The following is a 16024-nucleotide window of genomic DNA, read 5'->3' as shown; positions in this document are numbered from 1 at the left end:
CAGAAACTAGTATCCTCTGAGCAGCTCCGGTGTGAACAGGGCCGGAAGCTCATTCAGTTGACAGCTTCGACGAAGACGACGTTTGAGACATGGAAGGGTTATCCGAAGCGAAATTTCGCTCAGCAGCTCCGGTATGCACATAATTGAATCGCACAGCCTGCGGACGTGGTCGAGCCTTGAACCGACTTACGGCATCTGTCGGCTTCGACGAGGACGAGGTTAGAGGTTTGTAACCTGTGGTAAGCACAGGACCAATAGCTCGATCAGCCAGCGAATAAAGTTGTGCTCGAGACTTGAACGAGGGACGAGATTTTTCTGCAACAATCCGCTGAGCTACTTCGGTACGATTAGGGCCGAAAGCTCGATCAGCCACCGAAAATAGTGTTCGAGACCGAATAACGGAATCAGGCAGCTTCGACGAGGACGAGATTTGAGGCTTTGAAGAGTTATCAGAAGTGAAGTTCCGCTCAGTAGCTCTGGTACGCACAGGATCGAAAGCTCGGTCGGCTAACGAATAAGAATATCCTCGAGGCTTATTTACAGCGTCTTTTTCTGGAAATTATAAATAATTATATTAAAATACGAGAACAATTATTGTCAGAGGCATACTCACCAGTTTTGTCAGGAAACTGAACACTATGCTTTGCATTGAACTCGGACGTGGTCAAACCAGGAAGAATAGATCGATTATTATTCTGCTTCACAGTTCTTGCTCGAATGGATTCGGAAGATCGTTCCGGTAGACTGCTGGAGCTTCGTGATTTGGTGTTCCATGGCAAGGGTGACAGCCGATTTATGGCATCTATAAAATATTGAATTCAATTCTACAACTACATAAAAAAAGACAAAATAGAATGTAATACTTACCAGACATATCGGAAAACACTAGGCGTTTCTTGGCGCTACTGCCAACGCGAGCGAAGCGTGGCTCGGGAGTAAACGATGATACTCCGGAAGAGAACATGCTGGAACTGGTGTCTGCAGTGTGGCAAGTTGACTGTTCTGGTCCTGGCATTGAATACCGGTGATCGTGACCGCGACCACGGTAATTGATCGCTTCATCGATTTGTGTGGCTGCATCTGTAACATAATGTATTTGTTATATATTTTTTTCACAATAATACAATATTTTTTCTTACCCAGTAGCAGATCGAACCCGGTTTCAGATTCTCCGTTCATTTTAAGATTAACGACGTTTTTTTTTGATAATTTAATGTGGAAAACTGCTGCACGACGAATGTTGATTCTCCGTTTGTTTGTTTAAAATTGTTACTTTCGCTCTTTTACAATGAAAAACAAAAGTGGCGTAAGTATGCTGTCAGTTAATTTGATCATAACGTTAGTAACGTCTATATGCAGTCAAAAGGGTGAATGAACAACAATTACAAGACAATGTAAATAGGGGTGTTCCGTCGTTTTGTTTGAGAACATTTAAAAATGTTTTTCAGTGAATTAATACTAAGATTATCAAATCAGGATGCTTATCGCAGACTTTGCAATCGTATGCGACACAAAACCTGTTTTCTATGTTTTGCGACTTACGTCCTTTTGAAAAAGTCATCGAGAAATATGTTCTGATCTGCCAAGCTTTTGTTTCAAAAATATAATCATTACGGAGGTTGCGGCCCTGTGTGCAGTTCAAAAAGCTATTGAGACTACACATGATACGACAAACTGTTTTTTGAGAAACCCCCTAATCATGCCTCACTCACTTATCCGTGACGACAGCTATGCAATGATTTTACCGTAACCGTATCCTTCACCTTCTCTTCATACATTCGATCGTGCCGAATCTAATATTCTTTCCAATCTCGGTCCGCTTCTTCTGTTACAGTTATGGAATGAGAACAAAGCAGGAGGCGAAGCAAAAGGACACCATGACACCGGGAGCAGGCCTACAGCAGAGCGGCGCACCGGAGGACCCAGCCCACCAACAGCAGCAGATCCCAAACATTGCCGGTACGATCACCGATGGAAGCCACAAACAGATTCACACTCAGCAGTACCTGCACGGGGCAGGTGGGGGTGTTGGTGGCGGTGGCTTAGCTATCGGTCACCTGCACCAGCATGCCCATCTACCTCAGCTGCATCCGTACTCGTCGTCGGTGACGGGCGGAAGTACCGGTCTGTTGGCCAACGGAACCGCAGGAGGCGGTTCGGCGCCTTCCACGTTAACCAGTGGAGCAAAATTACCCCCAAAAACGTCGCCCATAGGGCCGTCTCCCTTCCGACAGCTGCTTCCGGTGGCCCTCTGCATCATCTCATTCGCCACGGTGCTCAGCATATTGATCATCTACATGGACACGACAGGTAAGTGTATTTTGGTTTATTAAAAAATTCTTCACATTTTTGTACCACTCCATTACTCATAAAGTTCCTGCGAACTCGACCCAGTCTTCTAACCAAAGTGCCTTGGCACGATTTGGTTCGATATGGTCAGATTTTGTTTTGGCATGTGTGCGCGGGCTGTTAGAGGAAAGAGGAACTTAATTTGGTTAAGTAGAATGCCAATGGTGTTTCCATAAGTTCGGGCGCAAAGAGCAAAGCAAAGAAACAAAGCCGCCGGCTGCTACAAAGCCGAACCGTCCGTAATTGTTGGAGGCAGCAATTGTTTTTTGTTCTGTGAGGTGTATTCCATCCCCACGTTTCTTTGCAGCGTTCACTGATGTGTGCTACTTGGAATTATCGGTCAAATGTTTGTATAATGTGGGGTCGCTGGGGGGTGAACTTGACGTGGACTATACAGAAGTACTTCGTATGTGCTATGACCTGCAATTGGAATGTGGATGGAATGTGCTTTTATACGTGGATACTATTCGTCTTCATATAAGAATTCTTCATTTTACTTGTTCGTTATGACATGTATAGTGTTCTTTTGAATAAATAATGAAAATTAACATGTTTTTCAAAATTGAATAAAAAATCCAATTCGATGCTTGATGGCAGGAAGGCCATCCGATTCATAGCATCTCCAAAAAGTGCTCCAACCGCGTGTAAAATATATTTATGTAAATAAAAATCAGGTCTATTCTATACTTTGGACTCTAATTCTTGCATAAAAATGTACATCTAAGTTTAAAAAATAAGATCAGCTTTTCCAATTTCTATATCATTGTTGTTATGTTTTATTTATTCTTATTATATTTAAGATGTTTTCGTACTGAACAACTAATTTGAATTTGTTCTGTGGAGATTTGATGCTTATTTAGGCTATAATGTAGCATTGCGACAGTTGGTGCTATAATTGCTATAATCTACCCTTATTATATTTAAGATGTTATCGTACAGAACAACTAATTTGAATTTGTTCTGTGGTGATTTGATGCTATAATCACGGCTGGTATATCTATCCTAATGTAGTTGAAAACCTGCATTTTTCACGGTATTTTATACTGCAATTGCACCAATAACGAAACACCGATGAACATTGTAGTCCATTGCCGAACGCCATTAGTCATCCAAATATCCATTGTATAGTTGGCACGAAGAGCCATTTGGCGTGCCTTTATATAGCAAACACTCAATAATTGGGTGCCGTCATGTTCAATCCCGGCGACAAAATAAGGCACAACGACAAACCGGACGTAAAAAGATTACCGTGACGAGCGCTTCCAATGGCCCATTACCACCGGAATGCACTGGGTGCACCTATCGGGAGACCTTTGTGTCGCACCGTAAAGACGCGCCACGAACTCACGTTGATCGATCGAATTTCACTCTGTCGTAGCAACTTCTACCTTCCAGGCTATCTTGTATATTAGACTGGTATATTTTTGTATATAAGTCGACTAACAAATCCGAACGTCCAAAGCAGTTACCTAACTAAAAGAAACAAAACTGTACTTTGGCATACTGAAAGAACCAGTCTATTGCCTAGCCGGGCGGATATTACCAGAAATAACGTAACACGATTCTTAGCAGAGCTCTAGTCTCTGAAGAAGGCCCACTTTGCATGCATTAAGGTAGTGGAGTATAGGCGCGTAAACAGACTAGAGGAAAAGAGGCCAGTTTCCACATTTTATTGGGCCGAGAGCGAGAACTGATTTGAATAATGACCGCATCCGGTCGAGTCGCGGTCACACAACGCTGACGACGACAATGACGTCGATGCCCTATTGTTAAGCTGCCGGTTCGGCTCGGTTCGATTTGGATGGCAATATTTGCGCTTTCTTGTTTCATAACAATGGCAACGTAACAGATCAGTCAGTGGAAGAAAATTACAGTACATGATTGTTTGGAGAACAAGCCAATATCACTAATTTTATTTCCACTTTAAGTTTTAGTTTTTATAAACGTTTATTTGGTAAGCAGACTTGTACAATGCCGCCATTCGCAGGCTTGATGGAGCCGCAGTTCTGGTTAATTATATTCACTATACTTATCAGATTATTATTATCAGTTTCAAGGTAGGACAACGTATTCGTGGTGACACGAGGTTCAAAGTTTACAAAATTCTGCGGCGCGCAGGATAAGGATTTGGGTTTGAGAGTTTTAAACTACTCATTCGAGTCGAGTTTGTCAGGGAACAAATACCTCCGAATGCCCACGGGAAATATCTCCAAAATTCCTCGACAAATCCTTCCGAATTCTAACAGAATTCCCCATGGAAAATTCTTTTGAGTCACAGCAACTACTCCTTAATTTCGATAGCAAAGCTGAGTTTTGTCGGTTAAGCGGACTGATTTAACTATTCGAAATAAAAAAAGGTTTGTAATTATTTTTTGTAATGAAAGTAGAAAAATGAAATATCAACAGCAAATGAATCATTTGTTTGAGAAACTACATATTTTTACATAATTCCGAGAAAATACTAAAAAACAGTTTTTGAACAAATTGGCACCGAATATTTTGAATTCTTCGATACTAATGGAAATAAAAAAGATTCAAAAACGTATTTCGGCCTCAACTTTGAGGCCGTGTTCAGTGTCTCGTGCTTGACTCGACACAGTTGAGGCCGAAATACGTATCTGTATAGATAACAAACCGTAGCGGAATTAAATGGAAAGTACTAAACTCGTTTTAGACAGTTGAAGACATTCCATTAAAAGATCCTAAATAATTTTTCACCATTTGTCGATTTATGGATGTTTTGGATTTTGGTGACCTGTTTTTTGAATATTAATGAAATAAAAAATAAGAAAATAAGGAGAAGATGTTTAACTAGTTTATAACAGCCTTATATCGATCATTTGGATAGGAAGTTAAGTAAAACTTACTTGATCGATCGAAAAAGCAGTGTTATCTCACATGGTGTGGGAAAACTGTGTTGTTCACTTTTTTATTTCCAAGTCATCAACGGCATGATCTCAGAAACACGTCAAAGACATAGAAATAAAATTAGATTGACTGTACATTAGTAGTAGTTCTTATATAGGGATGCTCAAAACTGTTCTAGACGTGCAGAATCTACAATTTGTACTGTGTAAATTACATGGAACGACTTTGTTCACTTTTTTATTTCCAACACTGTACCTAACCCTCAATTTAATGGAAAACTAAATGTTCTCTACAAGAGGCTCGGAAGCCTCCTTTCAAGAGGCTCGGAAGCCTCCTTTCAAGAGGCTCGGAAGCCTCCTTTCAAGAGGCTCGGAAGCCTCCTTTCAAGAGGCTCGGAAGCCTCCTTTCAAGAGGCTCAGGAAGCCTCCTTTCAAGAGGCTCGGAAGCCTCCTTTCAAGAGGCTCAGGAAGCCTCCTTTCAAGAGGCTCAGAAGCCTCCTTTCAAGAGGCTCAGAGCCTCCTTTCAAGAGGCTCAGAAGCCTCCTTTCAAGAGGCTCAGAAGCCTCCTATCAAGAGGCTCAGAAGCCTCCTTTCAAGAGGCTCAGAGCCTCCTTTCAAGAGGCTCAGGAAGCCTCTTTCAAGAGCTCAAGCCTCCTTTCAAGAGGCTCAGGAAGCCTCCTTTCAAGAGGCTCGGAAGCCTCCTTTCAAGAGGCTCAGAGCCTCCTTTCAAGAGGCTCAAGCCTCCTTTCAAGAGGCTCGAAGCCTCCTTTCAAGAGGCTCAGAAGCCTCCTTTCAAGAGGCTCAGAAGCCTCCTTTCAAGAGGCTCAGAAGCCTCCTTTCAAGAGGCTCAGGCCTCCTTTCAAGAGGCTCAGAGCCTCCTTTCAAGAGGCTCAGGCCTCCTTTCAAGAGGCTCAGAAGCCTCCTTTCAAGAGGCTCAGGAAGCCTCCTTTCAAGAGGCTCAGCCTCCTTTCAAGAGGCTCGAAGCCTCCTTTCAAGAGGCTCAGAAGCCTCCTTTCAAGAGGCTCAGAAGCCTCCTTTCAAGAGGCTCAGAGCCTCCTTTCAAGAGGCTCAGAAGCCTCCTTTCAAGAGGCTCAGGCCTCCTTTCAAGAACTCAGAAGCCTCCTTTCAAGAGGCTCAGAAGCCTCCTTTCAAGAGGCTCAGGCCTCCTTTCAAGAGGCTCAGGAAGCCTCCTTTCAAGAGGCTCAGAAGCCTCCTTTCAAGAGGCTCGGAAGCCTCCTTTCAAGAGGCTCAGAAGCCTCCTTTCAAGAGGCTCAGGCCTCCTTTCAAGAGGCTCAGAAGCCTCCTTTCAAGAGGCTCAGAAGCCTCCTTTCAAGAGGCTCAGAGCCTCCTTTCAAGAGGCTCAGAAGCCTCCTTTCAAGAGGCTCAGAAGCCTCCTTTCAAGAGGCTCAGAAGCCTCCTTTCAAGAGGCTCAGAAGCCTCCTTTCAAGAGGCTCAGGAAGCCTCCTTTCAAGAGGCTCAAAGCCTCCTTTCAAGAGGCTCAGGCCTCCTTTCAAGAGGCTCAGAAGCCTCCTTTCAAGAGGCTCAGAAGCCTCCTTTCAAGAGGCTCAGAAGCCTCCTTTCAGGAAGCCTCCTTTCAAGAGCTCAGAAGCCTCCTTTCAAGAGGCTCAGAAGCCTCCTTTCAAGAGCTCAAGCCTCCGTTCAAGAGCTCAGAAGCCTCCTTTTAAGAGGCTCAGAAGCCTCCTTTTAAGAGGCTCAGAAGCCTCCTTTCAAGAGGCTCAGGAAGCCTCCTTTCAAGAGGCTTGGAAGCCTCCTTTCAAGAGGCTCAGAAGCCTCCTTTCAAGAGGCTCAGGCCTCCTTTCAAGAGGCTCAGGAGCCTCTTTTCAAGAGGCTCAGAAGCCTCCTTTCAAGAGGCTCAGGAAGCCTCCTTTCAAGAGGCTCAGGAAGCCTCCTTTCAAGAGGCTCAGGCCTCCTTTCAAGAGGCTCAGAGCCTCCTTTCAAGAGGCTCAGAAGCCTCCTTTCAAGAGGCTCAGAAGCCTCCTTTCAAGAGGCTCGGAAGCCTCCTTTCAAGAGGCTCAGAAGCCTCCTTTCAAGAGGCTCAGGAAGCCTCCTTTCAAGAGGCTCAGAAGCCTCCTTTCAAGAGGCTCAGAAGCCTCCTTTCAAGAGGCTCAGAAGCCTCCTTTCAAGAGGCTCAGAAGCCTTCTTTCAAGTGGCTCAGAAGACTCCTTTCAAGAGGCTACAAAGCCTCCTTTCAAGAGGCTCGAAAGCCTCCTTTCAAGAGGCCCGGAAGCCTCCTTTCACAAGGCTCGGAAGCCTCCTCCCAACAGGCTCTAGAAGCCTCCTTTCAACAGGCGCTAGAAGCCTCCTTTCAAGAGGCTCTAGAAGCCTCCTTTCAAGAGGCTCCAGAAGCCTCCTTTCAAGAGGCTCCAGAAGCCTCCTTTCAAGAGGCTCCAGAAGCCTCCTTTCAAGAGGCTCGGAAGCCTCCTTTCAAGAGGCTCAGAAGCCTCCTTTCAAGAGGCTCAGAAGCCTCCTTTCAAGAGGCTCGGAAGCCTCCTTTCAAGAGGCTCGGAAGCCTCCTTTCAAGAGGCTCGGAAGCCTCCTTTCAAGAGGCTCGGAAGCCTCCTTTCAAGAGGCTCGGAAGCCTCCTTTCAAGAGGCTCGGAAGCCTCCTTTCAAGAGGCTCGGAAGCCTTCTTTATTCCCGGTCCGGTTTAGGAAAATTTTTAAACAGGTAATTTTCTCGGCTTCGCTGGACATAAAAGTGTTATCTTGTTAGCCTCATGATATGCAAAAATAGCAATTTGGCTTACTGCGGTGCCGACAAAATGAAAAAAGACACCGAGATGACATTTCTCAGCACTGGTTGTAAGCCTTATGAATATGCGAATCCTTAAAGCAGGCAGTTTAAGGTCATTCGCTTTTGAGTTCGATTTTTTAAACCCTTTTTTTCTTCCTTGCGGCACCTTTCTCCACTTTATCTGCCGAGTTGGTGCTTCTACAGTTAGTGACCGGAGGCAGTTTATCGCGCTTACGATCATTGCCTAAAATCACGATACATATTTGGAATGCCTTAGGGGCGATTTCCTAAGAATGGCAAGCAAGGTTAAGCATTCAAATTTTATCAATAATTTTTAATTGGTTCCCCCGGCGTTGGTTTTTTCTTCCACTCCACTGAATGTTAAGTTCCCGTTGCTACTTCTGGCCTCGTTTGGTCCATTAATGACCTTCATCGTTGTTCAGTCCAAGGCTATGGCACTATGAAACTTTTATGTTCCATTATGAGCTAGCGGTTAACCTGACCAGCTTTCCGACTTCAATCCGTATATATAGTGACTGCCTTTGAGCGTGGAATAGTTTCGTGGATTATACATCGAACGATTTGTATCAAACGAATGAGTAATTTCCATAAATTAGCAATTTATAGAGCTATGGAGCTGCTTTTCCGTCCGTACTGAATTGTACTGTGGAGTTTTAGGGGTCTTACACTAAATACGTAACAATAGTCATTTTCCTACGCTCCATATAAAAAAATTGTGTGGGAAAAATCTTACATGGTGGTTCGAAAACCCCGCAAAATATGCTTACGTAATTTTTGTACGACCCCTTATGAACAATATCGCGAGGGGAGTTGTAGTAGAAGTAGGTTTACTACAGCAGCAATGATGTTTGATATGTTATCACGCATTCCGTGATTTTTACGAAATTGATTATTATGGAACGATACCAAGACATCGTTGATAACAAATGTAAGAAATAGTATTATACAGTGAAAACATTAATCAATTAGTAGCGAAAATAGTAAGAATAGTTTTTCACTCCGCCGGTCTCTTGTTACAGGGTTGCTACTGAATTATCATCATCACATCAAAATCGTCAAAAATCGAATCGTGCCAAAAATGCCAAAACAATCCAAATAGAGCAGTGTCGAAAACTGCCCCATGTTAAAATCCAAACAGTGATGTAGGGGGAATGACGGCTTTGGCAGGTTTTGTTCTATTATTGTCAGGAGGGTTTTTATGACTGATTATGCTCAAATTTGGCCTGAACATTCTTTGCATATCAAAGTATATTGTGGCCAAATTTCATAAAGTTTGGTCGACAAAAACCCCCCTGCCAATAATAAAACAAAACCTGCCAAAGCCGTCTTTCCCCGTATAAACATAAAAAATAGAACGTTTTTTTGCGTTGCCAACGTCGAATGGTTGTACTTCTGTTCCTTTCTTTATTTTGCATTTTACTAATTGCAACTAATCTGAATAATTTTTCGGTACAATTATTCAATCTGACCTTGTATACCTATGTGAATCATAATGGCTTTGCAGGGTTGAGTTGAGTTCGCTAGACCGAGTAAAATCTTTGCATGGATTTGGAAAGATTATTGCCATATTACTGTGGCCGGAAGTTCAAGTCGCTGCCGAATCAAATCTCCATTTAACTTTAAATTTAATCGGATTAGGTCGAACTGCATTGCGTACGATTGTTGCATCGTTTCCCAATTGGAGTACCTACTAATAGAGACGAAGGGTGAAACGGATGGCTTATAGGTCGAGGTGGGGACTACGAAGCCGCCGCAGACGATGACGGGAGAGTTGTAAAATAATCCACTACCGGTGTTAACCATTTTATCTTTCCTTTCAACGGGCTGTCGAGGATTTTCTTTTTGCTCTGCTCTGTTATTGTTTTGTGTAAACCTGCCACAATCTGCCGCCTCAGGGCATTCCCGAACCGGAGCGCTGAAGGTTGACTGAGAGTTTGGAGACCTCAAAAGTTTTACACTTCCATCTGCTCCCCTCAATGCGATTGTCTGTCTGGGTTTTCGTGCGATTACAAGCTAACTGTTGCTGGGTACGACACATAAAAGGAAGCCAGTCAGTGAGTGCGGCTTTATGAAGGGCTAGACCTCCGAAAACCACAACCATGTTTAATGCGAGGGATTTTTTTTTCATTTCTTTCACCTGTTTGACCTAGCTTTGCGAGGTTTTGTCTTCGTTGTCAATTTAGGTTTATTCACACGTAGGCTTTGGGATTTGTTAATGGTATTGTTTTGAAGCACCGGAAAAGAACTATTTTCCAATAAACCATTTTCTTCCCATGATAGCTGTAGGTAGAGCCTTCCAAAAGTCATCTGAAATTGGTTGCTAATGACATCTAATAGTTGAAATATTAATGTAAAGTGTAATAAGTATAAGTATAAACATATTATTTGCTACGACAGATTACCAGTTAAAGGACTTTTACTTAGGTAAAGGAATTTGATATAATAAAAACTTGAATGATATAAGCTGAGGGCGTAACCAGGACGCACAATACGAGTGTTTCCATTGACAAATTGGAATGCCAAGCTAGTTTATGAATGACTCGAGTTTTCGCTTACCAATCTGATCCACTGAAAAAAACGCGCTTATTAAACACATTAGTCAACGGAGCGAAGTGCAGTGCCCTCAGTTTCGCACATAAGACAAGTGTCGTGAAACAAACCTGCAAGAACAAAAATAGCCACCTCACCTAACAAAAGAAAAACGAAAAGAAACACAAAGAACTTTCATAAGCATTTATACTAGAGGCCGGCATCGGCCGAATGGGTTGAAATAGTGACTAACTTTAAACTGAACCGGAAGGAGGTGCAAAAACATCCACAACAAAAACAATAATATCAACGCCGGTCGGGGAGCGGAGCGACACGAATTTACAAAGTCTTTAGGCTGGTCGCTCAGTTAATGTGCTTGATGTGCTGTTAATGGTAATAAGAGAAGAAAAATGACGCTTCAAAAACAAAATTTCTGGTCTACGGAAGGTAATCGTACCCTTATTCAAGGTTATAATAATTTTGAATTAAGAGCTTGAGAGCTTTCGATGACATCCAATGCATGAATTTGTATAGTTTGTGGAAAGCAGAAAGATACTCTATTACCTGAGAATTTTCAACTCGAAAGTACTTCTCAATCAGGAACGATAGTTCAACATGCCATCTGGCTGCTTCAATTATTGATGAAGTTTCCTTTATTTTTTGTTAAAATTCGTTAAAAAGTGTAGGTGGAGGAATCGATATACCGACAACCTACAGTTTGAAAGCATTAAAGTATTAAGACACTAGACTTAACAAATTACCAATATTATTTTTGATTATGAAACATGAAACCGTTTATTTTATATTGAACCTTTGTTACGGTGGAAATGCATTGAAAGCGCCTGTGATTGAGTTCCAAAATTATCTTTCTCAATCGGTGTAGTTGATATTTTGTAAGTCAATAAATCTCTGTACATATCTCCCAGCTCATGGGTCAATTAATTCTATAAGAATTATCGCTTCCTGCCTTCGAAATTAGGCCGAAGAAAATATTTCGCATTCTTAGGTACGCTTCGCGACAGCTCTCATGTAATGACTCTCTGAATCTTCCTGACTACGCCAGTCGATACAGGCTCTTACTGTCGCTAACTGCAAGTCGAGCACATCTGTATATGAGCCTCCATATACAGATGTGCTCGACTTGCAGTTAGCGGCAGCATATATCTTGAAACATTAACACTCAGACGTCTAAAACTGCAAAGAATGTTCAGTTTCGATCTTATCAATAACAACATAGATAAAAATCTATTTGATATTGATATTTTTGTACATTGTGTAAAAGCGTTTTATAATGCCATCGTGTTTCCGATTTTTATATGCCCAAGTCAATTTTTAAGAATAGAATTAGAAACTTAGCATAAGAATCATCCGTCATCCGAGCTTTTGGTAGTTAAAATGGACGAAAAGGTGATTTTGATATGGGGAGCTGATGGTAGATTAAATATTCACTTGGTAGCTGCGTTGGTGAAGCCGTCGGACAACTGATGGTTCATATTCTGGATTTTCTGCTGCAACTCTCGGTTGGCGCATTTGACATGACACGACATGAAATTGTACACGAAAGTTCTTAGGAAGTGTCACATGAAATTCTTCGGAGCTTTCATAGGAAGTGCTTTGAAATTTGCTCGAGATTTTTTTCTTGTAATTTCTACGGGAAATTTTTCGGAAATTATTTTCATCAGAGTGTGTACGTGATTTTGTTTATTCCACGGAAAACTGTTCGGACGGTTCATAGGCCGCAAACGGTTGGGCCAAAAGTGACATACAGCCGAAAGGGGCATACGGCTGAACTGGCAATTCGGACGAAAAAAGTCGTTTGCCCTAAAACAGGTCATTCAGCCGGAATTGTCATTTCTCCAAATCTTGCTCTTTGATACGCAGAACGATCGCGCGATCATCGAAATATTTTGTTCTGCGTTGTGCGTGTAAGTAAATTAATTAGTACCGTCGTGCGGGGCTTCTTTTGACAAATCAGGGACTACTTTGGACATTTTAAAACAAGAATTATAACGAAAATTGCTTTAAAATTGTCATTATCACCAATCGGGTGTCTTGTTGATAGTTGGATGGCAACTTTCTGTTTCAAATTTGGTATTTTTTCCGTTTAATTTTTTCAAGAAATCAAAAATCCAAAGTAGCCCCAGAGTCAAAAAGAAGCCCCGCACGAGGGTAAGTAAAAGTTTGGTGCACATCTGTTCGTGTTACCTCTGGCACGCAGAACGATCGCGCGATCATCGGAATATTTTGTTCTGCTTTGTGCGGTTTGCTTACATTAATTAGTGTGCGCTCGTGTGTGTTTTTGTTTAACCTCGATCAAACTACACGCTACACCCGGCATACCGTTTACCAAAATGAACCCTGCTACAGCTACACCACCTACCCCATGTATCCAACATCCCAGTGATTTCTCGTGGAAGGTTAGATGACTCGCCGGCTTCCATCGAAGTCAGTATCATGTCAACATTTTCCTACCCATTCCTCGGACATGGTCGGCGCTGGTATTGCCTAATTTTTGGTCATCAGTTCCTACACATTGAAGATAATGTTAGTCCCAAGCATCATTTGTTGGTTCTCTGTGTAATTACAGCTCATGCTCTCCAAATCCTACTCTTTGATTTTAAACCATCTAAACTAGCGGTTCTCAACCTTTTGGATGAGTTGTACCCCTTGAGGTTTTGTCATTACTTGAAGTACCCCTTAAGACTTTTTTTTTGGAAATTTAAGATTCAGCCGGAATTGTGGTGTAATTTTTAAGTTACGTGCAAATGCACCAGGAAAGATATGATTCGAAATGGCTATTCGCATGTTTTTACTTAACTTTAATCCAAAAATATATTTGAACTGTTCGTTATTCGGAGATATTCCTCTAATTATTTTGAAATTTATTCTCAGGCGTCCACAAAAACTTCAAGAGTTTTTGTATTTCGACAGAGCTGTTGAAATTTGGAAATTATTTGTCGATCTTTTTTTAGCGAAGAAAAAAAAAATTGAAAAAAAAAAACAAAAACTGTCATTTAATTCCACCAATTATTTCGATCTATGCAGATACGTATTTTGACCACAACTGAGTGGTCGTCTTCAGTGTCTCGTACTTGACTCGACAAGTACGAGACACTGAAGACGACCACACAGTTGTGGTCGAAATACGTATCTGCATTGATCAGAATAATTGGTGGAATTAAATGGAGGTTACTTAACTCGTCTTAGACGATTGAATACATTCCACTAAAAAGCTTAAAATATTTTTTCTGAATCTTCATAAAAACTGTCAGTTGAATATAAAAATAATGGTATACGATTGATCTTTTGGGATTCTAAGAAATCGTGTGGGATACAAAAATAAAAATTCTATGATTTATTGGACATTGATTATTGTTTCTGTTAAATTTGGTTTTATTCCCAAACTTTGATATTATGGAGAGAATATCCAAAAATTTGGAAAAAATTATCTCACCGTTCTCGTAGGCTTTAAATTTAAATCAACAAACATTACAAATAAATCGACAACCAACGGTCGTGTTTTGTTCGCTTGTTAAGAATGTACCAAATGTACTGTGTTCAGTTTCCAAATTACATTAAATAAAATTTAACCAACGCAGTACAAATCAAAGTATCTGTTTCTCAGTATGTGTTTCATAACACAGTTTGCAGTGTCAGTTTAGTTCATCAGTTTGATTTAATTTATTCATTCAGTCAAAAAATATCGGTATGGATTCGATCGCTTGCAACAACATCTGTCCACGGTTGTTGAGTTATTTTGATTCAAGAGGTTAATATCAATATTCTAACAAACTTTTCGTGATTCTAATGTATGAGAATCAGGCCTCTTCTTATTCTTCAATGGCTTTACATTCCAACTGGAACTTGGTCTACTTTTCAACTTAGTATTCTATTAGCATTTCCTCAGTTATTAATTGAAACTTTTCTATGCCCGCCATTGCATGAGTATGTATCCAGGGAATCGAGAATGTTTCCAATTTTCATACAAACTTCAAACTACACAGTCAAATTACACCCAAAATTAGCTAAAAATTTAGGAGGATTGTTTAAATAGCAAATGTCATCGAAGGGGTCAAAATTTTAATCACTCTAATGTACGCTTTTCCTTACATCAGTTTATTTCAATTGAATTCAAAAACAGGGAATCAATATTCGAGCAACGCCTAACAATATACTTTTTGTCATTATTAATGCTGTCCAATGAGAGCTTGAAGTAGCTCGAAGTTTCTCACTATCCTGTTCATGCCCATTTGTTGACAAAAAAGAACGAGCAGGACGGGAACAACTTCGAGCTACTTCGAGCTGCTCATTGGACAGAACTATTATCTCCGACAAAAACAAAGCTTTGTCGTTGTCTCTCTTTTGTCGCTTGATTCGCATGCGCATTCCAAAAAAATTGATTCCCTGTTCAAAAGTATTCAACTGACTTTTTTGTAACATCTGCGGCGTTCGTAGAGTCATTTTTACGTGAATGACCAATAAGGGTATCTGACGTTTGATCATCTTTCTCTTGCACGCGCACGGAAGAGATAGGATTTGTTTTCATACGGAAACGCTTCGGAAGCGTTTCCGTATGAAAACAAACCCTATCCCGCCTGTGCGCGTGCAAGAGAAAGATGATAAACGTCAGATAGCCTTATGGCATAGAAATGGTTCTTCTTCTTCTTATTGGCATTACATCCCCACACTTGGACAGAGCCGCCTCGCAGCTTAGTGTTCATTAAGCACTTCCACAGTTATTAACTGCGAGGTTTCTAAATCAGGTTACCATTTTTGCATTCGTATATCATGAGGCTAACACGATGATACTGTTATGCCTAGGGAAGTCGAGATAATTTCCAATCTGAAAATTGCCTAGACCGGCACCGGGAATCGAACTCAGCCACCCTCAGCATGGTCTTGCTTTGTAGCTGTGCGTCTTACCGCACGGCTAAGGAGGGCCCCATAGAAATGGTATTGGAACCAGATTTTTTTAATGTCAAGTCTAGACGTCTTGTAAAAACTTATGATGGAAAGCAACATGCCACCCTCGTAACATGGTAGATCGCTTTGACGTGTGTTACGGTGTAAGATCTACCAAACAGAGCCCTAGCTTAATCCATTTTTCTAGCTAGGGCAATAAGTTGTGGTAATTAAGGATTCATCGTATTTAGTCCCCGCTACCCACAGCAGTCTCAGAAATAAAACATAAGTAATGTTACCTTGCAGACAGTTGAAAGACTCGAATTCCTCTTGTTTGAGGCTAAACTGTATGCAGCGGAAACAACTTTCAAGCAATTAGTTAAAAAACCTCGGTACCCGGTCCTAGGCTGAACTGACTGCTGGAAAAATCGAGTTAGGGGTTTGAATACGTACTAACTCTTCATGAACTGATGAACAATGGTAGTGAGAGGAACACACGAAAGTTCTTATTACTGAACAAATTTTCTTGCTTGAAATGGTCTTGTAGACAGAGCTAAATCCCGGGTTTGTAGTTTTACTGGTGTTATTCTGTTTTCTCAAGAA

General features: G+C 41.4%; 2 protein-coding genes across 4 annotated transcripts in view; one reads left to right on the top strand and one right to left on the bottom strand.

Annotated features, from left to right (window-relative positions):
• LOC134212770 (protein Star) overlaps nucleotides 1–16024 on the top strand; it is a 150361-nt gene that overhangs the window by 117400 nt on the left and 16937 nt on the right. For all 3 annotated transcript variants that reach the window (XM_062690916.1, XM_062690917.1, XM_062690915.1), the window contains one exon: nucleotides 1835–2310. In XM_062690916.1, coding sequence (XP_062546900.1) covers nucleotides 1842–2310 — 469 coding nt within the window. In that variant the 5' untranslated portion in view covers nucleotides 1835–1841. The remainder of the gene's footprint in view (nucleotides 1–1834; nucleotides 2311–16024) is intronic.
• Nucleotides 50–1179, bottom strand: LOC134216295 (uncharacterized). Its single transcript, XM_062695219.1, has 4 exons — nucleotides 1140–1179; nucleotides 868–1080; nucleotides 614–802; nucleotides 50–552 (listed from the first exon to the last, which is right to left on the bottom strand). Exons 1-4 carry the CDS (start codon nucleotides 1177–1179, stop codon nucleotides 50–52), a joined length of 945 nt encoding a protein of 314 aa, XP_062551203.1.

This window comes from Armigeres subalbatus, chromosome 2 (assembly GCF_024139115.2).
Source record: "Armigeres subalbatus isolate Guangzhou_Male chromosome 2, GZ_Asu_2, whole genome shotgun sequence".
NCBI lineage: Eukaryota > Metazoa > Arthropoda > Insecta > Diptera > Culicidae > Armigeres > Armigeres subalbatus.
Note: the sequence above shows the minus strand (reverse complement) of the source record. Positions and strands in the feature narration are given on the sequence as shown.

Bases quoted from the DNA above. Each gene is read 5' to 3' on its own strand.
- LOC134216295 (XM_062695219.1), bottom strand. From the start codon at position 1,179: ATGAACGGAGAATCTGAAACCGGGTTCGATCTGCTACTGG. The intron at 803-867 runs GTAAGTATTACA...AATATTTTATAG, and splicing joins AGTGTTTTCCGATATGTCTG to ATGCCATAAATCGGCTGTCA. The intron at 553-613 runs GTGAGTATGCCT...TATAATTTCCAG, and splicing joins TCAGTTTCCTGACAAAACTG to AAAAAGACGCTGTAAATAAG.